The sequence below is a fragment of the Bacillus rossius genome, chromosome 1 (assembly GCF_032445375.1).
Source record: "Bacillus rossius redtenbacheri isolate Brsri chromosome 1, Brsri_v3, whole genome shotgun sequence".
NCBI lineage: Eukaryota > Metazoa > Arthropoda > Insecta > Phasmatodea > Bacillidae > Bacillus > Bacillus rossius.
In genome coordinates, this window is record NC_086330.1 from 377377707 (window position 1) to 377405569 (window position 27863).

Sequence of the window (27863 nt, forward strand, 5' to 3'; positions counted from 1 at the left end):
TAAGGCCCCTGCCTACCCGGGCACACACGCGGTGCGCAGAGCTTCAGGGAAAACAACGCGATTTCAAAACTACTCAAGATATCCGAGTGGGGTCTGCTTACGTAAAGAATTTAAGAGTTCGCTGAGGGCCGAAATGTACTTTTGATTTCGGATTAGGTTTTTAAACTGTAATTTTAGAAGAGTTAAAATGGCTAAAACGCATGTTTTCAGAGTAATTCTTAGGCGTAAAACAACCGGTATAGATCCTTGAAAGCACTTAAGGGACTTGCATTACACCTTTATCTTTATTCCCCTCACCATATAATGTTACGGTCACCGCTCATGTGCACGACGAGAAGACTGCGCGCCAGTCCAGAGGAGACACCGCGCTAGAAGCACCAGTGAGCGTCGCGCTTATCATCCCGCCTCACTGACACACACACACACACACACACCTTAAGCATGAGAGCCTGATCGCTCACGATGCCCTCCCCAACGTTGCCTCTCATCTGCCGGCAACAGCTGACGGTTGCTATTGGCCATTTTACAGCCTTCATGTGCAGTGCTGTCCCCTTCCCCCTTACAACCCCTACCTCAAACATCCTTGTTCAAAAAGGATCGGTATAAACTGTTGAACTGTTTGCCTAAGTTCCTGGGTTGCTCTTTGCGCTTGCCAAAGGTGCTAATTCCCCGAACTACTAGAGGGCATGAATACTTGGTGAAGTGATTTCATTGGCTGAAACGCTAAATTCCCAACCCATAACACAGATCCCGACTAAAATGTGCTGACGTGGGGTTGACCGTGTCCTTACCGGCATACCATAAGGTTAAGTCTTAGAGAGGGGACAGCATATGCCTCTATTGGCTCAGTAGAATAGCAGGCGTGACGTCGATACACTGGCAAACAGTTCAATAGTCTAACAGATAACGAAACCCGTTTGGAAACTCTGGTATTGTGTATCACCTTGCACTAGTTTCACAATTGTCATTTTCGACATTTAACAGTACTTAATTTTATAAAACAGGGCGCAAAAAGCACACAATTTCAAATAATACCTTACCTTAACATCAACAATGTGGAAACAGCACACCAATAGAACCTTCAGGATCATTAAAAATTACAGTGCAAGTATAAGGTGATTCAATTAGATTAAATAAATGTGATTTTGGGGGTTGAAGGTTGTAATGTGAAGCTTGGAGTAGAATAGTTGAAGGACTAGGTGGTTGGGGGTAGGAGAGTTGAGGTACTAGGTGGTTGGGGGCAGAGTTGTTGGGGGCAGAGTTTTTGGGGGTTGGGGGTAGAAGAGTTGAGGAACTAGGTGGTTGGGGGCAGAGTTTTTGGTGGTTGGGGGTAGGAGAGTTGAGGAACTTGGTGGTTGGGGGTAGGAGAGTGGAGGAACTTGGTGGTTGGGGGTGGGAGTGTTGAGGAACTTGGTGGTTGGGGGTGGGAGAGTTGAGGAACTTGGTGGTTGTGGGTATGAGATCGAGGGACTGGTGGGGGTGGTGTATGGGGCGACTCACCACGTGCAGGTCGGCGTCGCCCCGCCTGAGCACGTCGTGCGCCGCCGACAGCTGGTTGTAGTGGTGCGCCGCCGTCTGGTGCAGCGAGCTGAGCGTCTGCGAGTAGGGGGCGGCGGCGGCGGTCACGGAGCTCAGGTAGTCCAGCTGGGGGTGGCCCTGCGCCGCCGCCGGGGACGTGGCCTGCGCACCACACACACCCCTGCTACCCCTGCTGCCCCTGGTGCCTCTGCTACCTAGCACCCGGGCACGGCTCCACCCGGCGCCGGTCCGCGTCATCACTCAGACACATGTGTATTCGGCGATCACCCGCGCACACCTGGGTACACCCAACGCTGACAGGGCAATGTCAGGTGTTGCGTCATTTTTGAGCACGTTTGGTACGGTCAGTCATTTTGTTTTTCTAAGTCTACGTACGAACATGATTCCATGCTTTCAGTAAATGCTAGGATTGACATAAAAATGTACCTTCGAGTTAATAAAAAAGTTTAATAAGACTTGTTTAATATAAAAAAAAACCTTTCATAAGTAGGGACCGGAAAAACTCGCGGGTTCAATGACCTACAGGATGAACTCCACAGTTCCACGTACACTCGGTCAAATGTCACCCACTCATTGGCTGCTGTCTTGTGAGACGTCCCAACGTAGCAGCCTGTGATTAGATAAAGCTTTGGTCGGGTGTTTCTCACTGGCCCAGAGTCATCCAGGTGAGATGTGAGCCAATAGCAGAGGCAGCACTGAGGTGTAACTATTTGTATTTTAGCCTGTCGCGAGATGAATTCGCGAATTTTTCCGGTCTCTAGTTATACTATCCTCTGTAACGTCTTCTTATTCTTATGATTGGAGGATGCAAGTTTCACACGACTCTCCGGCGAGTCAAGGACGTCTTGTTTGAAGCATGTTATTCCTCATTGGTCGAGTTGAACGCTGAAAGAGCTTTACTCACCTATGAGTAGAGACCGGAAAAATTCGCGTATTCGTTTCACGATACGCTAGAATCCAAACTATACCTTCATATTGATTCTGCGATTGGCCTACAGTTTATCTGAAGGACTTTGAGCTAATGGAAAACCTTCAACCAAAGAGTATCGAATCGCAGTTGACAGGTGTCAAGAGTCAGTAGCCAATGAGCAGGTGGCATTTGCCTGAATGTGTAGAGGGTTGTGGAGTCTATCCTATAGGCCAAGGAAGCTCGAATTTTTCCGGTCTCTACCAATGAGAGCCAGTAGGAAAATACTGGCAGCAAATTCGGACAATAGTGTGTTGACCATTACACAGTAGTACTATACTAATCGCCATTTTGCGTAGGCGGCGCTGCAAGCGAGAAAACAACAAAGCAGAATTCGCGCATGCGCTTATATAAAACTGTTTGAGTTAATTTTTAATTGTGACCTTGAACCAAAACTCTACAACGCTTACAGTTGATACTATTAAAATTTATAACTGGAAACATTCTCTTATGGTCATACTGTGTATATATCCTACCACATGTCCTGTGGTGACAACAAAATAATTTTGTAGTCTTAAAAACCAATTAACTAAAGACAGCAAAATTTTTCTGTTACTAATAAGCAGAAACGAGAAAAAATTTGCCTATTCAATTCGCAATGGGCTAGAATTCTAACACCCTTAACTTTTTTGCTATTTCGTAAGCAGGACCACAGTTTATAAGAAGGTCTCTCAGCCAATGACAAAATTTTCTACAAAATAATCATACAATCACAGGCCTTCCGGTTAACAAAAGTCACAAGTCAGTAACCAACGAGCAGTCGACATTCTCCCGCGTTTAGTCAATGCTAGAAGTCAACTAACTCGTGAATGTTCACTGATCCAGTTTTTGTACGTTCAGCCTAGTGGCCTCTGTATTATGTCCATGAACAAAGGACTCCTAATATTCCAAACAATAACATGAAGTTGCTGGTAAACTATATTTTTATTTAATGCAGAGTTATTGAGTGCAGAAATATTAACATTAAAACTTGTTATTCAAATAAATAGTTTTTATAAATATTTTACTGTCACAAGTTAGTTCTGTTTCCAGTTCATTTCTGGTGTCTTTTATAAGCACTGCAGATGCCAACTTACAAAACGTCAGAAAAAAATAGACACTGAAAATCACAAATGTATATTTTTAAGTTGCAGTTTTATTTGCATTTATCTTCGTTAATTATTTTCTTCTGAAAAGCCATTAAAGATGCATGTCAGACCAAACACACGCTGCGCAAAGTTGTTTCCAAACGAATAATAAAACTCTAACACGTGAGTTAGTTCGGACCGAGTCTCCCAAATGAAAAGTGCAAATAAACGTTGCTTGATGCCGAGGAACTTTTTTTTTAAATTTGTATATGTATATTGCCACGCTTAAGAGGTAACTCAACAGGTGTTTTTTTATAGCTCGGGCGGGTGGGGAAATTTATTGTATCTACGCATTAGAAAGCACCTTTCCCAGGCGGCAACTACTGAAGTGTCTCGCGAACAGCTTCTCAGAGTAACAAGCGCCGTAAATGTCACGTCATGACTGTGACGTGGGCGTTACGCAACCTCCCGACCCATTCCCGGTCAGTCCGTGTCCTGGAGTCCGCGCGGGCAGTCCACACGCCTCCGCGGCTTCTGCGCGACCCCAATTACAAATTACACTCACGAGTTTAAAAAAAAAAAGGGGGTGGGGGGGGGTTGTCTGTATAGTCGGTTTACGGGCGATAATTTTACGTGATAACGTCATAAGAAATCATCGATGAAAAAATTGCATACTTTTTAATTTTCAAATACTATATTTACAGTTTTTGCCAATTTAATCTAAACAATTGGTTTAAATATAATCACGAACAATTAGTTAAAAATAGCCCGCCTTAACCTGTTTTGATATTATATAAGATTTTCTAGCACGGTGGTTGGGCCGGTTCCTTGCACGCTCGGCTCAGGCGGAACGTGACAATTTTTTCGTCCGTGCAGCCGGCGTTCATCGATTTATAAGACGTTATCACGCCAAAAAAATTAGCTATTTTGCAATTTTCTTAGAGAACAAAAGACAATCCAGCCTCCACGATCCCTATAGCTGCACTATTTAAAAAAAAAAACCTTGAATATGCCATTTTACTGTGAGCACGACTGCACTGAACAACCACCTGAAAAAAAAAATTATGTTCAAAGTCTGGGTGATGAAATTATATACCGGAACATGACATTTTCCCCTTTAAATTGCCATCACTGAGGTATTTCCAATACTTTTCCCAGGTTTTAAAATAAATTCCCTGATGTTTTATGATCAATTTAAACTTCCCTGACTTTCCAGAATGCGGACAAGTTGTATACAGGAGTCGCTTATTTAAGGCCCCTCGCTTCCATCTCTTCCGCCAATTCGCAGACGTGATGATGTCGGAACCAAGCAGCGCTGAGCATAGCTTGTACGTGAACATTGGCGTAGCTGTGTTCATAAAGTTGGGGGGGACAAATAATGATTTTGATGTCATGTAAACCCATTCCCCTCTTACTAAGACGGGGGGTCCGGGGGTCCTCCACCGGAAAATGTTGATTTTAAAAGTGCAAAATAGCGCTTTTTAAGCAGTTTTTGTATCAAACCATTGGATACATCGACGTTAAAATTATTATTGTTTCCTTAAAATAAAATTTGATGAGTGAATAAATTACAAATAAAGTTGGGCAGAATAATATTATAAAATAAAAATATCACTGTCTAGAAAGTTGGGGGGGACAGTCCCCTCCACCCAAAAGGTTCAGGGGGACACGTTCCCCCTGTCCCCCCCCCCCGGTTCCTACGCCTCTGTACGTGAAACAATTGTAAACGTATTTAGGACATAAACAAACATGGCTACCGCCGCAGTCAAGTATACCCAGCTTCGGGTCGTTACCACAACGCCGAACGTACAATAACGCCGAATACCATAACGCCGAATGACAAATTGACCGGAACGGCGACAGCTAGAAAACTGATTTGTACCACAACGCCGAAATACACTAACGCCGAAAAATGTTGCTGCGGATGGGGGGGTGGGGGGGTGCACAGGAGCAAAATGAAAAACAACTGAATGAATTTGTGTGCTAACCTTACCTAACCTAACCTTTGTGGCAGTCCTGCAATGACATTTTTCGGCGTTAATGTATTTAGGCGTTGTGGTAATTTGGCGTTGTGGTACACAGCAGTTTTCTAGCTGTCGGCGTTGCGGTCAATTTGGCATTCGGCGTGGTGGTATTTCGGCGTTGTGGTGCGTCCCCCGGCGGGTCTGTCTCCGTCTGCGTGCTATTGTAGAACGGGCCTAAAACTTAAAAAATTCAGTAATGTCGACAAAGGCGCGAGCATTGGAAATCACGCTCCGACTTCTACGTCAGCTCGCATCCGACTCGTCAGCGCCACTGGCCTGTACGCATGCGCAAAGAAGACATCCGTCTGCGCAGTCCACAGTCTGCGGTGCCAGGCCTGTTCGTGAAGGTTGCTGGTCACATGTGAGAAATCACAGTTCAGTTTTCAACGGTGAATTAACTTCAACTCTTAGAAACTACGCTTTATTTTATTGACGTGATAACGTATTATAAATCGATGAACGCCGGCTGCACGCACGAAAAATTGTCACGTTCAGCCTGAGCCGAGCTTGCAAGAACCGGCCAACCACCGTGCGAGAAAATCTTCTATAATATCAAAACAGGTCAATGCGGGCTTTTAAACTAATTGTTCGTGATTATATTTAAACAAATTATTTAAATTAAATTTGCGAAAACTGTAAATAATTTTTGAAAATTAAAAAGTATGCAATTTTTCATCAATGTTGTTTTATGACTTTATCACGTAAAAATAATCGTCCGTAAACCGACTTTACAGACAAACCACAACACCCCCCCCCCTTCTTTTCTTATTTCCCAGTTGTACGTTTGGTTCTAAACAAAGACAAACTAACACGTCGACGCAATAAGCGTGTTCTTAACAAGTTTTTTTGAAATGTTTGTTAATATACAAAGACTCATCTTTTGGATTCACGTTCAAAGTAAGTGATCTCAGTGAACGTAAATTTACGAAGATCCCTGGATAATTTCAGGTCGTTACCACAACACCGACAGCTAGAAAACTGCTGTGTACCACAACGCCGAAATAACAACTGAATGAATTTGTGTGTGTTTCTTAAATGTACCTTAACGCCGAAATACCACAATCAGACCTAACCTTACATAACCTAACCTAACCTAGCGTAATATAGCCTAACCTAACTTAACTTAGTCTATCCTAGCCTAGCCTATCCTAGCCTAGCATAATCTAACCTAGCCTAACCTAGTCTAACCTAACCTAGTCTAACCTGTGTGCCGTTGTGCACTTGTTGTGTGGGCATGCGCCCATTATTGCTTATATGTTGTTAATTAAATGCAAACTGGGAGGCTACTTTTTTTATTTAAATCTTTTTGCAATACCTAATTGTTTTTTTTTTTACTTTTTGTTTATTTGAAGTATAATGAAGTTATTATTACCTTAAGTATCTATTTGTAAGAAATAATTGTTGTAGTATAAAAATCTTTTTTTTGTTAAAATATATTTATGTCTTTGTTAAGCTTTGTGGATTTAAAAGAAAAACATATGGACTTCAAAAGACTTTAAACATCATAAATTAATTTTTCCTTTTGTTTATATTAATATTGTGGTTAAGATTAATTATTGAGTTTTTGCACTTAAGTGCAGGAAAGTGTAACATTTTAAGTTTCTCATCTCTATGTATTGTCATATCTATGGTCATCTTCATATTGGAAAGGAAAAGGTAGTACTTTCTTTTCTGTTTTTGTCAGCCATAATGTAGACATCAAAATTTTTGTGCTCGTCACGTATCCATCGACATCCATGTCGAAAGTTGTGTATTTACTACCGCATTAGGTGAGTTTTACCGCCTTTTCCCCGGGAATCATTGTTTTATAATTATTTATGGGATAGTTTAATTTTTTTGTTGTTAAAAAACTTGTTTAGCGGTCCAGGAGTTGGCGACCTCTCGCTGCCCCATGCCTGAGGTGTGATCCATAAGCTTCGCCCATAACATCTGGGCACCCCAGGGCTTGTCCCGTGGTTCTACGGCGATGGGAGCCGCCAACAAATATCCCAGGAAAGTTTTCGACGACTAAATCCTAAGCATGCAGCATGGATAGTTAACCTGTTTCGGCCACGCGTATCTTGCAATTTCATCGACTATTTCATCAAACTACCCCTTTGGCATCGTAATCTACATTTAATTCCTGAGCTATATTTTAATTCTTTCTGTATCTTAAATTTACATTAATTATTTTGAAAATGTAACTAAGTAATAATATTTTTTGAAAATGTAACTAAGTAATACTATTTTTTTGAAAATGTAACTAAGTAATAATTATTGTGAAGATGTAACTAAGTAATAATATTTTTTTTTGGGGGGCCCCATTTTTGTTTGACTGTACGAATACTCAATTAATACTCTTTATCGTGTTTTAAATAAATATGTTTTGTTATGGCTGACCCGATATCTGTGTATTTTATGTTGCAATTACCTAACCTTTTTATTTAATTTCTTATCTATTTAAATTCTTAAAAGGTTATCAACTTTTGTTCGGTAGTTTTCCCAGTCGGCATATTTCCTCTCTACTCGTTATTTTAAAACAACAAAGCAATGCCATTCAACCTAAGATCCCGGAGCCTTCCGTCGTGATTTACCTTGGTGAGGTTGAGCAATCCGAACCAAGAGTAAATACCGGCAGACCTGACCTAACCTAACCTTTGTGGCAGTCCTGCAATGACATTTTTCGGCGTTGTGGTATTTCGGCGTTGTGGTGCGTCCCCGATAATTTTTAACATTTGTGCTTTGTGAATAGGAGAACATTTTTAACGGTGCATGAGGGGGGGGGGGAGGGGGGGTTTCCGTCGCCCAAGGCCACGACGCGACCGCAGATAAGTCCCGTCCGACGCCACAAGCGGAGCAGTAGACATTACCCCCCCCCCCACCCCAATCAAAAACTGCTGGCGGGTCGGGACAGCGAAACGTGGATCGTTTCCGAACAGAGGCGATTCCAACTCCCACGCGAAAATACGCGGCCGCAACATTTAACATACAACAAAGTTTACGAAAAAAGCAGAAAATTAAAATTAAAAAAAAACCACAGCAAGAGTTTTGGATGAAGAAATAGAGGAAAGAATCTGACCGAATGAAGTGCGACCCGGAGAGAATGCGAGACATGACAGAAGTCAACGACCACAGCACATCTTCGTGATCAGCGTCTGCACTTTCTGTCAGCGAAGAGTCAAGGAAGTTGGAATTGGTCAGGGAAAGTCAGATCATTTTACTCGGAATCTTGCAAAATGCATGTAAAATTCCTGGTGATGAAAATTTGAGGGGGGAAAACAGTTGCTCCACTCTGCCATCAACCAGACTATTAAAGCAATTTTTGTCAGATGGTGTTTTAGTGTATACACTGTAAAATGGCGCGTGCAATGTTTTGTTTGAATTTTCATTTATGTTACATAACTGTAGGCCATATATGGGTATTATCAGGGGCAGCTCCAACTTTGGGCAAGCCGGGAAACCTCTTAGAGCCCCAATACTAGCAGAGCCGTTATGCCCTTTGCATTCTCCCTTTTCTTTGTTCGTCTAGTTATCTAATAGTCATATGGACATTAATGAAAAAAATTAATAATCGAATTTTATTAGCATGTATTTTGAGATGCTGGTCAATAAATTTAGATTTTGTTTTAAGAAACATTCAAAGATCTTTACTGTCTCATGAAATGACGCGATTTCATCGGAATTCGATCGTTAGCATTCATAAAACTAGCGTGAGTATAATTTATCAGGGAAACATCGAAATTTCTTAAGATAAATCAGCAGAACGTTCGAGGAAATTTAAATTTCATTTCGGCTTAAATTTTTTTTTTCAAATTTTCCCCCATCCCTCCAAATTATTTTTTATTCTAATGCCTGTTACATAGCCCCAGGTCTTCCGATGAGGCCCTTCACAAAAATATAAGAGTGAATGGCCCAGGATCTTGCAAATTCAAGGCCAGATATGGGTGTTTTGAAGAAAGTATTTTCTTTATTTCATTCAAAAAATCGTAGAATAGATGAATTATAAAAAAAAATTACCCGGTGTTAGAAATTGTGATTTAGGTAAGGAAGAGTCGGGGAAGAGTCAGATATAGTCTATCACAAACTTGCGTGGACACCCTGATGACTACTCACTAGGGACCTGAAAAATTCGCGTGTTCATTAACCTCCAGAATAGATTCCACGATCCTGTGCACACTCGGGCAAACGTCACCTCTTCATTGGTTACTGACTTGTGAGGCGTCTTAACTGGGAGACTCGTGATTCGACACTGCTTTGACTGAGGGGTTTATAGTTGGCCCACAGTCCTCACAGGTTAACATTGAACCCAATAGCAGAAGTTGCATAAATATACGATTATTTGCATTTCAGCATATCGCGAAATGAATCCGCGAATTTTTTCGGTCTCTACTACTCACTTGTTTGTGGAGTCTCAGCATGTCGCCAGAAAACAAGGCGAATCTAAGCACGGCATGAGACCGAGGGCAATTACTCGCGCGGCGAGCTACTCACGACTCCTGCAACCTTTGCTACCCGAGAGGAGGCGAGGCGGTCACAACCGTCACGACAAACCCCCCCTCCTCCCCCTCCACGCCCTGGGCTCGCCGCTACAATGGCCGTGTGCTACAGGGTCTCCCGGGGAACAGATACGATCACGGCCACTCCAGAGACAAAGAACAGCCCCGTTAGCTCACGTAATGCGCGTTACGAGTTCTGTCGGTCGGACTTGGGGTCTCCGCGCGCTGACTCACGAGTTCAGTCCCAACTGACACAGGCTGTCTCGGTTTTCATTAGACAAACTAGGGGAATCAGTTCTCCCGCTAAAAAACAACAAAAATGCCTTTGGAATTTAACTTAAAAAAACAACTTAAATTCTATTAAAACTTGCTCTCTTTCCTTTAAGTTTTAAATTTGAATCATGTTTTCTAACATTCATTCAACACTTTCTAGCCTTACTTTATTTTCATATAGGAGTATACCAATGAATGGACTCACAGAGTCTGACTATTAAGAACTGAAGAACATCCTGTGTTACTAAGCAATTGTTACGCATGTGAATAATTGCAATGTGGACTAACCCCACCTTTGAGCCAGGACTTCTGGCTTGTGAGCCAAAGAACTTGGATTCGATTCCAAAACATTTTTCGTTCCTAGGAGGGTGTTGCAAAGATACTCCGATAGTACCCATGTTTTTTTTCTTCTCTCCACAGTGCTGTAGGAGGCAATAGTGCCGAATCGCAACAAAATCGCCGTGCCATGACAGTCTCAGGCATCAGGACACAATATAACCAACGTAGACCCACCAAATACAAGCCAGTCCCAGTAATACATAACCTGGCATCAAGAAACATTATCTTCCATGTAGATGCAACAAACACAAGAGAGCCAATCACAGTACTCTATAACCTGAACAATAGGACACATCGCCATCGATGTCGAAACCTCAGACCCAAGTCAATTCCAGTAGTCCATTTTCTAAGCATCAGGACACTTCATCATCAATGCAGAAGCACCAAACAAAATACAATCCCAAAAAGTCCATAAACTGAGCAACATGACTAATGATTATCATTGTAGATGCTCAAAATACAAGATTAGTCTAGAACCTGAGCAACAAGCCACGTCATCATCAATGTAGATGCACCAAACATGAACTAATCTAAGCAGTCCATAACCTGAGCATCAGGATACATTATCATCAATATCGAAGAACTAAATACAAGCGATTCCAAGTTGTCCATAATCTGAGTTTTAAGACACAACATAAACTATGTAGTCTCGCCAAACACAAGCTAATCTCAGAAGTCCATAAACTGAGCGATAAGACTCATCAATATATTCTTTGTCTCACCAAACACGAGCCAAACCCAGTAGTCCATAACCTGAGCATCTCTCTTTTTTTTTCTTTTGGTATTTCCGTTTCGTAAGTGTCAAATCCTCATTATCACAACTCTAGTTACTACTTCTCAGAACACCAGCTCCGCCTCGGTGTAAGTAGACAGATCTGAGAGCGAACGATGACCGAGTGAGGCACACCAGTGGACCGAAAATCGTCACATAGGCAGGTCTTCAATTTACCGACAATCATTTGTCAGAAAGTCGTTTTCAAACATTTCTGGCCGATGATGACAAGTACAGAGCATTGAGGCCAACTGGATAGCTTCGGGGCATATTCTTTTTGGGGTTTCACCTTTCGTAGCCGAATATACTCGAAGCCAATTATTTGGACACTATTAAAAAATTAACTAGGAATTCGAACTGGTACACGAAGAATATTCTTAGCATAAACGAAACGTTCTTCACAGTACCAGATAGCTAGAGACCTGTAAAATTCGCGGATTCATTTCGTGATAGGATAGAGTCCAAATACTTTTGACATTATTTTGCTTCAGTGATTGGGCCACAGTTTATCTGAAGGACTCTGGGCCAATGAAAAATCTTTAACAGGAGAATTAGCGAATCACGATAATTCCAGTCAACAGGTGTTACGAGTCGGTAACCAATCAGCAGATATAATTTGCACGAGTGCATAGAGGATCATGGAGTCTATCCTTTAGGGATTTGAAATCGCGAATTTTGCCGGTCTCTACAGATAGCTATATCTTCGTAGAAACTATACGGCAGATTCCGACGTCAAGTTATGTGTTAGTTTGTGAACAGGGTAGAAATGAACGTGGAAGAAGAAAAGCGTTTATGCTGCGGACCTTTTAAAGTATTTTTTTTTTTTTTTTTTTTAACACACGAGATGATACTTGAGAGTTCATGTACCCAACTGGTGATCCGTAACTGTAAGTACCGATTCCAAAGCCAATTTACGAGGATCAAATCATTATTTCTAACCAGTGTTACTTGGTAGTATAAGTTAACTGTTTTTAACAGTGGTGGTTTATTTTTGTGGCCAATACATTTTGCACAATCTTTATCATCGCTCATTCATATCGGACCCGATGAGAGGGACTTCGTAATTCACAAACTGTCCTATTTTCAGTTTGAAAATGTTGAATACAGCATTGCAATCATTGACATGATGCAGTAAATACATTATTTGGTAGAAAATAAACTAAACCTACAGTTAGAAGCATGATTATTTCGCTGATTCGTTCAGGTAGCAAAATAGACATAAAGCACATACACGCAAGGATTTTACTCTACGCGCCTTGGACGACTTTCAGTCAGCAAAACCAGGAAGAGAATCATTGTTCCCGTCAATGTGAAATCCAGTTCGAAATTTGGAAAAAACCACTGAACTCGTAATCGACCAACCAGCTTGATAATTTATAGGGACTGAGAAAAATTTCGCGGATTCGATGACCTTCATGTTGAGCTGCACAGTGCTCTGTATACTCGGCCAAATAACGCCAGTTCATTGGCTGCTGACTTGCGAGACGCCTCAGCTGGTTCGCCTGTGATTTGATGCTTCTTGGATTGAGGGTTTCTCATTGGCCCCTGGTCGTCCAGGTGAAAATTTAGCCGATAGCAAAAGCAGATTAGATGTGTGAGTATTTGAATTTTACCGGTTTATACTTAGAGTTACTTGACAGTTACATAATGAATAGACCGTATCAGAATTCAAAGCACACAGTAATGTACTTACGACATCGTACTAGGTCTAATTGTTAGAGACCCGTGAATTTCGCGGATTCATTTCGTGTTATGCTAAAATTCAAATAATTATACCTTAGTGCTGCTTCTGTCATTGGTTGTCTGTTAATCTGGAGGACTGAGGGCCAATTAGAGACCCTCACTCATAGAAGTGTCGAATCACAGGCCACCCAGTCGAGACGACTCACAAGTCAACAGCCAATGAACAGTTGGCATTTTCCCGAGTGTGTAGAGGATATTGGAGTCTATACTGGAGGTCATTGAATCCGCGAAATTCACGGGTCTCTACTAATTGTGTACTACAGCAGTTCAAAAGTATGCACTTTTTGGCCTCCACAAACAAATTATAACCGACAACATTTATGTTGTTTTACAATATTTTTTTTGCTCTCTGCGTCGTTGGTAATCATTCTTCTACGAAATAGTTTATTAAAATGCACTGACGAACTTCGCAAATACTTGTGTTTGAAACGTGGAATAATAACTTCTAAAATTAAATTTAAATTGGCGTAACAATCCACTCCCGCTGTACTCGCTAGGATTACGAATGAGTAGAGACCGGAAAAATTCGCGAATTCATCTCGCGATAGGCTAAAATACAAATAGTTATACATCAGTGCTGCCTCTGCTATTGGTTCACAACTCACCTGGATGACTCTGGGCCAATGAGAAACACCCGACCAAAGCTTTATCGAATCACAGGCTGCTACTTTGGGACGTCTCACGAGACAGCAGCAAATGAGTGGGTGGCATTTGACCGAGTGTACGTAGAACAATGGAGTTCATCCTGCAGGTCATTGAACCCGCGAATTTTTTCCGGTCCCTACGAATGAGGCCAACGAGCAGCCTAGAGAATTTCCAATTTTATTTTTATAACATAACTCATTGATGCTTGTCACCGGTTCGTTTGGATCGCGGAAGGCTGGTGGAGGTTCTTGGAAGGGGGGGGGGGGGGAGATGTTCTCATTCTGCGCACGCGTGTGACTACCAACACTTCGACGAACTGATAAGCATACACGCCACACGGCATCTCCGAAACCTCGGCGGTAGCGGCGTCGGGTCGGAGATAAATAATAATAAAAAAAGCTGCTCACCTCTCGACACGCACAATTAACGGGGCCCGGTGGCGTGATGGGGTGTTATTAAACGAGGGAAAAGGAGGTGGGCCGGGGGGGGGGGGGGGGCTGAGAGCCCGTAATTCAGCGAGCCGGGGTTAAACACAGGCATTAAATTACTTGCTGCACAGCTACCCCGCCTGCGTCGCCTGAGAAACTAGGCCCGTCGCTCGGAGCTCCGACTGAGGGCAAACCGCTCTGAGCTGGTGATACAAATAGGCGCGTATTTATTCATTTAATTGTGGTTTGACGTGTAACATCTCAGCACTCGGCACACAGCGTGTCATGTCTAAGTGCAAGCCAAAATAAGGTGAAACCGCGAATGGCTCATTAAATCAGTTATGGTTCCTTAGATCGTACCACATGACTGGGATAACTGTGGTAATTCTAGAGCTAATACATGCTGAACTGAGTCCCAACCAGAAATGGGACGGATGCTTTTATTAGATCAAAACCAATCGATTACTAGAGACCGGAAAAATTCGCGATTTGAATTACCTATAGGATAGACTCCATGAGCCTCTATGCACTCGGGAAAAATACACATGCTTATTGGCTGTTGACTTGTGACACCTGTTAACTGGAATGCTCGTGATTGTTTTTTTTTAAAGGTTATTGATTGGCCCAGAAAACTTTGGCCTAATCAGTCAAGCAGCAAAAAGGCAGACGTATTTGGATTCCAGTCTATCGCGAAATGAATCCGCGAATTTTTCCGGTCCTTATAAATAAGTCGTCTCTCAAGTGAATAACTATAAAGGGAAATTTACTTAGAAAAATTATGGAATATATAAGCCTGGTGATGATTTAACTCAGATATATTTTCAGAACCACGCCTATTTCCTGTCCCTACTAATATAACATTAGGGACTGGAAAATGCAGCGATTTGGATAACCTTCAGAATGGAATACACCTTGGTTGAGGGTTTCTCATTGGCCCAGAGACGGCACGATGGAAAGTGAGACGGTTGAAAAAAGGCAGCTTGAAGTAAGGCAGCTTGAAGTTATATGAGATAGAATCTTCGTGAAGTGAAGTGAATCTGCGAAGGTTATCCTCAGCAGTGTGCAAAAAATAAGATAATATATTTTTATTAATTAATTATTGATACAGGAAACCAGTTGAAAACCAACAAGTAAACAATATTTTTTTTTTTCGTATCTCGCATTGTAAAAATTTTACAGAGTGGTGGAAAAACACCTTTTATGATGTTTTTTATTCTTATCTCTCATTGTGCGGCATTCGGTAAAAGTAATTTCGTGAAAATAGAACAGAAGTAGGGAACGGAAATGTGAATACAAAAATAGCGGACCCACGTGCAGCAATATAAACCCGTAAATAGTCACTTTAATAAACATTAGGGTACATATACCAAATGTATTGGAGTGCCAAACTAACCTTTATGATAGTGAAATTACCCCGGAATATATTTGGTAAACTCGTCACTGCCTGTTAAAATAGTCATAGAAGCAGGCAACTGAAGTGAATCTGCGGTTTTCCCGACTACCTAAGAGATTCCCCGACAACCTAAGGGATTCCCTAACAACGTGAGGGATTCCCTAACAACGTGAGGGATTCCCCGACAACCTAAGGGATTTCCTTACAACCTAAGGGATTCCCTGACAACCTGAGGGATTCCCTAACAACGTGAGGGATTCCCCGACAACCTAAGGGATTTCCTTACAACCTAAGGGATTCCCTGACAACCTGAGGGATTCCCTAACAACCTGAGGGATTCCCCGACAACCTAAGGGATTTCCTTACAACCTAAGGGATTCCCTGACAACCTGAGGGATTCCCTAACAACCTGAGGGATTCCCCGACAACCTAAGGGATTTCCTTACAACCTAAGGGATTCCCTGACAACCTGAGGGATTCCCTAACAACCTGAGGGATTCCCCGACAACCTAAGGGATTTCCTTACAACCTAAGGGATTCCCTGACAACCTGAGGGATTCCCTAACAACCTGAGGGATTCCCCGACAACCTAAGGGATTTCCTTACAACCTAAGGGATTCCCTGACAACCTGAGGGATTCCCTAACAACCTGAGGGATTCCCCGACAACCTAAGGGATTTCCTTACAACCTAAGGGATTCCCTGACAACCTGAGGGATTCCCTAACAACCTGAGGGATTCCCCGACAACCTAAGGGATTTCCTTACAACCTAAGGGATTCCCTGACAACCTAAGGGATTCCCTGACAACCTGAGGGATTCCCTGACAACCTAAGGTATTCCCCGACTACATAAGGGATTGCCTGACAATCTGAGGGATTCCCTGAGAACCTGAGGGATTCCCTGAAAACCTAAAGTATTCCCCGATTACCTAAGGGATTCCCTGACAACCTGAGGGATTTCCTGACAACCTGACGGATTCCCTGACAACCTAAGGTATTCCCCGACTACCTAAGGGATTGCCTGAGCACCTGAGGGACTGCCCTGCGGTGGCTAGAGGAGCAGGGAGGCAGGAGGCAGGGCTCACCTGGTGGTGGTGGTGCGTGGCCGGCGGCGGGAAGGGCGGCGGGAAGTAGGGCGGCTGGAAGTCGGTGGCGGCCACCGAGTGGTGGTGCGAGGCGGGCGTCATGCCGCCCCCGCCGCCGCCGCCCTGGCCGGCGCCGTTGCTGCCGCGGTGGTGGTGGTGGTGGTGGTGAGGGGCCGCGCCGAAGGGGGAGGAGCCGCCCGTGCCGGCCGACACGGAGCCGATGGACGCTATGGCGCCGTGCCCCGTCAGCCGGTCCTGCGACACACAACACATGGTCCCTTCAGCGCCTGCAGCCCCTGTCGCCCCGTGGCCGACAACACGACACACAACATATAGTCCCTGCAGCCTGTCGCCCCGTCAGCCGGTCCTGCGACACACCACACATGGTCCCTTCAGCGCCTGCAGCCCCTGTCGCCCCGTGGCCGACAACACGACACATGACACATAGTCCCTGCAGCCCCTGTCGCACTGTGGCCGACATCACGACACATGACACATAGTCCCTGCAGCCCCTGTCGCCCTGTGGCCGACATCACGACACACGTCACATAGTCCCTTCAGCCTCTGTCGCCCTGTGGCCGACATCACGACACATGACACGTAGTTCCTTTCAGCACTTGTCGCTCTGTGGCTGACATCACGACACATGACACATAGTCCCTTCAGCCCTTGTCACCCTGTGGCCGACATCACGACTTACGACACACGACACATAGTGAGGGACATCTGTATTTCGCGAATACATTTCGTGTCTAGGTACATCGCAAAACACCGTAGTTTTTTCCTTGTAGTTATTGGCTGTGGTCGGCGAGAGGTGTTTTCCCGCACTTGACGGGGCCAATGGGAATGTGTATACCGTACTGCTGCACGCACACGATTCGCCATTACTCTAAGAAAAAGCTACAGTGTTTTGTGACATACCTAGACACGAAATGTATTCGCGAAATACAGGTGTCCCTATACATAGTCCCTGCAGCCCCTGAAGCCCTGTGGCCGACATTACCACACATTCTCCAAGTCCGGATCCATAGAAGATGGGAGAGAGAAGGAGGAATCCAGCCACCTTCCACCGCTCTTAAACCAAAACACCTCACTAACTAAGACATCGCGATGTTCCGTGTTAATGACCTTTTTATATAATTTTAACCCCATAACTAAACTAATATTTGCATTGCAATTGACACCCGAACAACTAAATATAATACAACATAGGTACATCTGATTGCGTGTTATTTTCCTCAGTTTACTTTGAGGCAACATGATCTCTATGGACACTGCCCTGTTTGGTTTCCAAGGCAGAAATTTATGTAATGCTTTTGGTTTTGAAAACTCCTTTTTGTATTTATTATTTGAATAAATACCTACATACCAAATTTTATGACAATACAATCAATGGTTCGAAAGTTATCGTCGGACAAAGTCACATACAAACATACATTGATCGCTCTATTTGTTACGGATATTTAGTTTAGTTCGGGTGATTAAATCTTATTTAAGTAAGAAAAAAGTTCGCAGTTTCGATGACCCTCAAGATAGACACTATACAGTCGTCTGTATACTCGGGAAAAATACCGCCTGTTCATTGGATCTTGGCTTGTGCATCATCTCAAATGGTTTGCCTGTGATTCGATACTTCTTTGGTTGTGTGTTTCTCATTTGCCCAGAGTCATCCAGATGATCAAAGAGCCAATAGCAAAAACAGCTTAAATATATATATGGGAATTTCGGCCCATCGTGAAATTAATCCGTGAATTTTTTCGGTTCTACTAACTGGTAGAGACCGGAAAAATTCGCGGATTCATTCGGCGATAGGCTAGAAGTCAAATACATATACCTTTTAGATGATTTTGCTATTGGCTTACTGTTCATCTGTACGAATCTCAACCAGTTATAAACCCGCAACCAAAGAAGGATCGAATCGCAGACAAACCAGCTGAGACGACTCACAAGTCAGCAGCCAATGAACTGGCGTTATTTTCCCAAGTGTACAAGGGAATGTGCAGTCTATCCTGAAGGCTATTGAAACCGCAAATTTTTCCGGTCCCTACTAATTGTTTACTTCATATAAACCCCAAATACTTACAGGTTCATTTCGCTATTTTAAGTTATAAGGTTTCTGCGACTGAGACATAGTTTATGCGAGAGTGGCTTAACCAATAAATATCCTTAAAAAAAAACAAGTATCGAATTGCATCCTTCGCGATTAATGGGGAGGAATTGGTATGAAGTACTTTTTACTTCCTCTGATTTCTGTTAATAATATTGTAGAAGATATCATAGGATATCAACAAAATATAATAAAAAAATAATTTATGTTAGAATTATGGCCATTTCTAAATCAAATTTAATTAATTTTGTTTGTATCGGGATTGATTTCACGGTACTACTATTGGTTGATTTTTATAAAACTTTCTAAAATTATAAATAAGCATTTCACTATGCTGTGTCGTAGCATATCGGTAGTAAAAATTAGTAAAAATTTGTAGTTTTTATGTATTTATATGGATGACCAAATGGCTATTTTCTGGTTTTCAAGACAGGGTTTTTTGGGTGATTATTTTGAAATGTTATCACTGTTTAGAACAAAATTTTACAAACACAAAAATGCATCCTACAAATGTTCCAGATTACAAAACTGTTGATAACGTCGTCATATGTGAAACCATTGGCTAGATGGAAGAACTGGTGATAGAAACTACGCGAAGTAGCTTGGCTTCTGGGTTGTAGCCGCGTCCTTGGCGAATAATTCACCGACTTTTCGGTCGACATTGCAGTCGACATCATCAGGGAGCAGTTACCTACTGACGCGGCTACAACCAAGAAGGCAAGCCATACTTCAGACAATGGCCGTGAAACCCTGCGAACATTATTAATAAAAACTACGTCTTGGTGTTTTTTGCCGTAAGAACGGCCATAGTGAGTGCTGCGATCTACGGAACTCGAATGAAACTACACAGAGCTGACCTCGTGCTCAGCAGACGACAGACGCATGCAGATAACGGAAACCGAAAAGCGGAAGTCAACAGGCAATGCCGAACATGTCGAGCCATTGGCGGATCCAGAAGGGGGTTGGGGGCATAGCTAAATGCCCCCCCCCCCTCAAATGAACACATAATAATTTTTGTTTTTACAAAATTGCTAAAGTATTATTTTACTGCAGTGCTAAAAATAATGGGACGTTTTTGAACCAGAAATCAAATGCACCAAAGTAAATACGTAAAAATAATATAATAATACCTATATTCCCCCCCCCTTTTTCACATTGTTAACAATATTCACTTAAATTAACCAGGAAATTTAGAACTCACGAAAGCAAGCTTCTATGTGAATGCATCTATTCACTTCAAATTACATGCGGTATTTGAACGATAAAATTATTATTCAGTATCCAATCCACTGTAAAATAGAGAAGCAAGATAATTAAGACCATTCTAAACTTTCTGTTCGGTATTACAATTATATGTACTAAAATTTATTTGAAAAAAAAAATTGGTTGTCTGTAAAGTCGGTTTACGGACGATAGTTTAACGTGACAACGTCATAACAAAACATTGATGAAATTATTGATCCAGAGGTAGGAAATATCATATTTGGCCTGAGACTGTTTTTGCAACCAAACAATTTAGGCATTAAAAATATTATATTCTTTAAGGAAGATTTTTTTTTTTAATTTTTCTATCTTTTGTATGATAAAATCTACCTCTGCATACTTTTAATAATAAAATAGAATCATTTTTGTTGAATTATCACTATTTTGTATGGATACAAAGGAGTGAAATGAAATCTACAATTTAATTAATAAATTTACTTTTATTTGCATTAATTAATTCAAATATATTTATTACTTTTGAAATGTTGCGTGTGCCGTATTTATTTTTACAAATACAAAAAAAAAATTCACAATTGCCGGGATTCGAATCGATTATCTTTGAATTGGAAGTCAGCCATTCTAACCTCACGGCCACGAGGCCATATTGATTTTAACTGTTTCAGACGATGTAAATTAATAATATTCCACGCACGATATTTGTTTGAATTTCTTTTAACTAGCATAAGTATTCTCTGTTGGACTCGAAATATTTACACGCTCGTGGGCTCATAACTATAATACGGTGTGTGATCACTACACATCTGACAGAATCTGGAGAAAATAATTTATAACACAAAGATACATTTGTTATCCTCGAATTAAATTAAAATAAATGGGAGAGTATTAATGTTTGCAAAGACCCACGTCGAAGTATTACACACACAAAAATAAAACGCTGGGAGCTAAATTATATTCAGTGAACCGTAGGAAAAACGTGATTGCCAAAGATCTGTCCGACCCATGAAGATTCCAAGCAATGCTAATGACATGGCATCTGCAGTTTTCACTGACGAAACATTTTTCAATTACCTCGGCTGCCGCTGCGCAGATAGTGTGGCGTGGACGGGTGTGAGCGCTGCTCCTTTGTTTGAATAATCACCGAGAGAAAGTTCCATCCGTGGTGTGGTTTGACTTTTGACTTTTTCATGTAAACTATTGCGAAGCAAACTGCGAAAGTGCCCTGAGCACACGAAAGTTAATGTCTTTTTTTTATATTTATTTACAGAACGCAGGAGATTGATTAAACATAATAAAAAAATTATCGGACATTAATTAATTACGCCAAGTCGAAATGTAATTTGAAATTATTTAGTCATGCGTACAGACCAGAAAAATTCACGCTTTCGATGACCTCTAGGATAGACTCCACAACCCTCTACACACTCTGAGTGGGTGGCGTTTGACCGAGTGTACGTAGAACTATGGAGTTCATCCTGGAGGACATTGAACCCGCGAATTATTCCTGTCCCTAGTTATTTTTCCCGAGTGTACACAGGATTAGGTAGTCTATCCTGAAGGTCATCGAAAAACGGAATTTTTTTCCAGTCCCTAAGTATGTCATAGAGAAACTTCAAGAATGGACAATAAAATAAATACACAAACACACAGACAACAGGCCCAAATCAGCTGATGTCAAAAGCTATATATACTTATATATACATACACATACATACATACACACACAAATACACACACATCACAGAGTATTCCTTGAAATGAATTGGTAGGGACCGGAAAAATTCGCGGATTCATTTCGTGATAGGCTGAAATTCAAACATGTGTGCAATTCTGCTGGTTCTGCTATTGGTTCGCAGTTGGTTAACTGGAGCTCTCTGGGCCAATGAGAGACTATCGACCAAAGAAGCGTCGAATCACAAGCTACCCAGTGGAGACGCCTCACAATGTAGTACCCAATGAACACGCGCGCTTACTTGAGATGTGCAGAGGATAATGGAGGCTATCCCAGAGGTCATTGAATCCGCGAATTGTTCTGGTCCCTAGGAATTGATCAGAAAAACATGACAGCACAGGCGAACATAGCGGGCTGGCAACAACAAGACAATTGCAACAAGGACAGGAAAAAGAAACACCACTTGGACAACCCAGCAAGGAACAGAGGAACACAACGATGAGACTGAACAGATAATTTGGGAACACGACAACGCAATGACGCGCAGGTAAAACCCAGCGATGTGAACGACTACAGCACAGACAAAGTCAGAAGGCTAGCCACAACGGCTGCGACGTTTCGGGAGCTGACCTCTGCTCCTCTCATCGTGAGGTTTCTCTATGACTTACGACGTAAACCAGAAATTGTGTATAGCAAAAAAAAAAAAAAAAAAATTTCAAAATTAATCTACTCCATTGCGAGAATCATTCAAAGAACTTTTTAGATCATGTTGTTAGGTTGTTAGGTAGTTAGTCTGGAATTTCGAGGTGACTGAAAGAGAATTTTGTAGTGTACAGAAATAGACATATTAGTTAATTTGCTGTCAATTATAAATGGGTTTTTTTAACATTAAAATATTTGGGTTCTGTCACCACAAAAAGCATAAATTTACCAAATATTTTTTGATATGTCAGTGGCCAGCAAATCAAGTAAGACCTAAGAACGTTTCTTAGTTGACTGTCAACTTAACTGGGCATTATATATATACACACTATATATATACATATATACATATATAACATACAATGAACTTGAACATTCTCATGAACTTTATGGGATGTTTATTCTTTTAATTTTAAGCTCGTTAAGATTTGCGTGAATATCCTGCAACTTTAGCCAAATATTATAAAAAACTTGGTTTCTTAGTATTTTTTGATATACATCATGCCCCAGAAATCAACGTCAAGCCGAGAGGAGTTGATAAAGATTCTAAAACAAAGATAAAATTTTAAAAAAATCTTAGTTTTTGAGTGATGGGCATTTTGTTAATAGTTTTAAAATTTTAACACTACAATATTATTTACGCAATGGTGTGTGTAACCATACTATTGGTAACAATTAAAAATTAAAATAAATATGCTGCACTTATGGGGAAAAAAAATCTTTGGACGACCTATGCGGAAAAAATCTTTAACTCTAACCATTCATACAGCAAAAAAAAATAGTTATTATTAATTTAATTAAGCTAGTGGTTTGTTGAAATAAGACATATTTTCTAATATACTGCTAAGTAAGCAAAGTAATATTTTTTTTCCAGTTTGAATAGTCGAATTTACCCGATTACATTGGCAGAGTGTAAGAAAAATCTATCGACTTCCCCACTAAAAAGGTAAAAATAAAATAAAAACTTATATCTTGAGAGGAGCATTACTAGAGACCGAAAAAAATCGCGGTATCATTCGGCGATAGGCTAGAAGTCAAATACATACACCTTTTAGATTATTTTGCTATTGGCTTACTGTTCTTCTGTACGAATCTCAACCAATTATAAACCCTCAACCAAAGAAGGATCGAATCACAGACAAACAAGCTGAGACGACTCACAAGTCAGCAGCCAATGAACTGGCGTTATTTGCCCGAGTGTACAGGGGAATGTGCAGTCTATCCTGAAGGCTATTGAAACCGCGAATTTTTCCGGTCCCTAAGCATTACGTGAGCCAGTGTTATTATCAGACCCTAGCATGTATGCTCACGGTCTGACTGTGACCTTGGAGACTCAGCCAATGAGAACGCGACACACAACCATCGCTAGAGACTGGAAAAATTCGCGCTTTCGATTACCTCTAGGATAGACTCCACAACCCTCTACACACTCGGGCAAATGCCACCTGCTCATTGGCTATTGACTGGTGACACCTGTCAACTGGGACTCTTGCGATTCGATACTTTTTTTGGTTGAAAGTTTTTTCATTGGCTCGAAGTCCTTCATATAAACTGTGAGCCAATCAGGGAAGCAATATAAAGGTACAGTTGTTTGGATTCTATCATATCGTGAAACGAATCCGCGAGTTTTTCCTGTGTCTAACCATCGCCCCGACTCGCTCGTTAGCGCGACTGCAATGGCTGTTTGTTTTACGTAACGCGCGAGGTGTAGAAGAAAAAGCCGCATGCGTGTGTGCAGGTTTTTTCCTCGGTTGTTTGACCTTGAGGGACGGACGTGGTCCGAGCGGTCACGCAGACGCCAGAGCCGCGGGTCGCCCGCCTTGGGGGGGGGGGGGGGGGGACCCGGGGGACCCGTCGAGGGGTCGTCGGCGAATTCGTCGACGGCGCCTGAGTGCAGCCCCCGTTGCATCCTCTCCCTGTCTCCCCGACTTCGAACAACTCGCTGTCAACGATAACTAGGGACACCTGTATTTCGCGATCTCATTTCATGTCAAGGTATTTCACAAAACACTGTAGCTTTTTCTAAGAGTCGTGGCTAGAGACCGGAAATATTCGCGGATTCATTTCGTGATAGGCTGAAATTCAAACTTGTGAACCATTCTGCTGGTTCTGCTATCGGCTCGCAGTTTAACTGGAGCTCTCTGGGCCAATGGCAGACTATTTACCAAAGAAGCGTCGAATCACAAGCCACCCAGTGAAGACGCCTCACAAGTCAGCACCCAATGAACACGCGTGTTTGCTTGAGAAATGCAGAGGATAATGGAAGCTATACTAGTGGTCATTGAATCCGCGAATTTTTTCAGGTCTCTAGTCATGGCAAATTGTAAGGGTGCAGCAGTACGGTGACCACATTCTCATTGGCCCCGTCAAGAGCGGGACGACACCTCTCACCGACCTCAGTCAATAACCACTGGAGAAAAGCTGCAGTATTTTGTGAAATACCTTGACACGCAATGTATTCGCGAAATACAGGCGTCCCTAACGATAACTCGCGTCGTTATCTGGAGAGAGACTGGTCTGCAACCACACACTTGAACTGCTTCCAGTCTGGACCATATGCCCCAAGAAAAAAAAAAGGGGGGGGGGTTTGTCTGTAAAGACGGTTTACGGACGATAATTTTACGTGATAACGTAATAAGAAAACATTGATGAAAAATTGCATACTTTTCAATTTTCAAATACGAGACGTCCAGATGAACATTGAGCCAATAGAAAAAGCAGCTTAAAGGTAAGTTATATGTATTTCAATGTCAGCCTATAGCAAAATGAATCCGCGAAATGATTCCGGTCTCTATAATTTGAGTGTTTTTAGATGCTAATAGTTTTTGAGATTTCATTTATACTCTATATGGGCCTTCGTTTGCGCCAATGATATCAAAAAAATAAAAAATTTGACGTTTATTTGCACTGTTTTGCAAAGAAAAACTTAAGACAGTTAAACTTTTTTTTTAAATATACAATGTTAAAAAGAAAAGATCGAGTTAACTAAGCTTTCATTCAAACAGTGTCAAACAGAAGTATAGAATCGAAAGGTTTCTACTTAGGGAGCGTTCAAGTATTACGTAACGCAATTTTTGAAGATTTTTGACCCTCCCTCCCCCCCATGTAACGCGCAGTAAAATTTTTCTGTACCCCCTCCTCCTCCTCCTCCTTAAACGTTACGTAACATCCAAGTGACCATTTTTACCTAAAAGTCATAATTACGTTGCGCAACGTACCGCAAAGTCGCTAAAATACCCTTGTTATTGTTTAATCACGTTTGCGGTGATAATAAATAAAACAAGCAATATTTAATCTAAATGCATGCATATATTGTTTATTTTATTTATTTATATTATTATTTAATAAAAAAATGACGTACAATATAATCGAGGGATTCCCCGTAAAACATAAACTAAAAGGGTTGCAAACTTGGGAAATTTTAATTGCCTAGTTTTTTATTTAAATAAAAAAACAATATTACGTAACGTGTTGTTCGAACCCCCACTCCCGCCCTTGTAACGCATCGTAACATTTTACAAGGACCCCCCCCCCAATTGCATTACTTAATACTTAAACGCCCCCTTAATACACCACGAACCTATTTTGGGCACTTTCGAAAAATTCTCAAAAAATTTTCCTTTTCTGGTTCCAACTTGGAAGGCCATTATACGCTGTTAGCATGTTTCGTACGTTTTAAAAACACACATTTGGAAACTGTGTTGCAAAAATATTTTATTGTGGTGCTACGTTGTTGTAAGATTCTATATTTAACATAATTTGTGAGACTTCCTTCGTACAATAAATTATTAGTTCGATAAATCCGACATGATTATATTGTGTAGCACTGTTGTATTTATGGTTACAAGACAAGGGTTTGGACTGGTTTCCAACGGGTCGTACCAAAAATATTTTACTGTGCGTGTTACCCTCTCACTGTGATTTATTGGTTTATATATTTACTCTGATGATTTTCCGTCGAATTTCCATTATAGTGAATAATGCATAAACAACATTTAACAAAAGACAAATTCCCGGGGTAGAAATGTTTGTTGGCTTCAAAAGTATGTTTGAATAGGTATGGCCAAAAAAAAATGTATGCAGATAATTACTTTTTTTTATTTCGTTGAAGTGCAGAGACTGAATTTGTCAGTTTAAATGAGTAGTTTTGCATGTGTGCATAAAGTATAATTTGTTTATAATGTATAACAGCACATAGTAAAAACAACCAAGGCAGTGGTGGTAGGCCTGTTTTGCTTGGTACACATAAATAAAAGGAGCTTGCTCTGTTTTTTATTATTTTATTTTTGTAATAACCGAACAAGTATATTGACGGTATTTAAAACAAGTTCCGGCAGAGAACCTGGTTTTCAAAAAAGTGATTACAAACCACTATCCGGGTTCATTTTCCCCATTTTACTTCCCAAGGCTCCTAATAAAACTTATTTTCATCCACAGTTTGATGTTCAAGCTAATTATTCATCGAAGAAATATGAGCATAAGCTTGGTGGTATTATCTATATAGGATATTGTTTATACCTGCAATGATCAAGCAATATATTTTTAGTCATCGGGTAGTCGAACACTGCAGTGTATAAAATTCTCATCGTTGTAAATTAATGCAAACTGTTGACTTACAGCCTCTTGTAAGGTAAAATTACTTGCTTTGTATTAAATTTATTAAAAGTTATAAAACTTAATCATTACAGAAAATTGCTACCTTACGTACAAATTATGGGTAGGATATGCATGAGTTAATGATATTATAACGAAAAAAAAGTCTCTTGTATAAAATTTTGTACACATTTATACACGTACCAATACCAATTTATTGTTAACCAACGCCAATTTTTCAGTATTCTCGAAGGAAACATTCAAATTCATGTTTTATAAGAAATGGTGTATGTGTGTTATAAACGTTACACGTTAATTAGATAGCAGTTATTTGGTAAGTAGAAAATATTTTATTTGTAGGTTAAGCGTGATGTTTTCTTAGAAATGAGTTTCCAAAAATAATTTTGTCAGCTACCAAAAAAGGAGGCATGTATTTTGTGAAAAAATACGTTGCTAATTGGTAAGTTTTGTGGCGGGAGCCAACTTATTTTGTAACGACTCGCATAACTGTTAAAATTCTTTAAAATAAACACCCATGCTGCTGCCAACTATATAAAGGATAGTAAATAAACATATGTGTCAACATTTTTCCCGCCATATACTCGGCTTTGCTGATAAGACATATCGTAGAGACCGGAAAAATTCGCGGATTCGTTTCACGATATGCTAGAATCCAAGCAACTGTACCTTTATATTGCTTCTGTGATTGGCTTACAGTTTATCTGAAGGACTTTGAGCCAATGAAAAACCTTCAACCAAAAAAGTATCGAATCGCAAGCGTCCCAGTTGACAGGTGTCACGAGTCAGTAGCCAATGAG

General features: G+C 41.1%; 1 protein-coding gene across 3 annotated transcripts in view; it reads right to left on the reverse strand.

Moving 5' to 3' along the window:
* Nucleotides 1-27863, reverse strand: part of LOC134528558 (transcription factor AP-2-epsilon) — a 387195-nt gene that overhangs the window by 162604 nt on the left and 196728 nt on the right. For all 3 annotated transcript variants that reach the window (XM_063362291.1, XM_063362289.1, XM_063362290.1), the window contains exons 2-3: nucleotides 16751-17005; nucleotides 1501-1680 (exon numbers count right to left, since the gene is read on the reverse strand). In XM_063362291.1, coding sequence (XP_063218361.1) covers nucleotides 1501-1680; nucleotides 16751-17005 — 435 coding nt within the window. The remainder of the gene's footprint in view (nucleotides 1-1500; nucleotides 1681-16750; nucleotides 17006-27863) is intronic.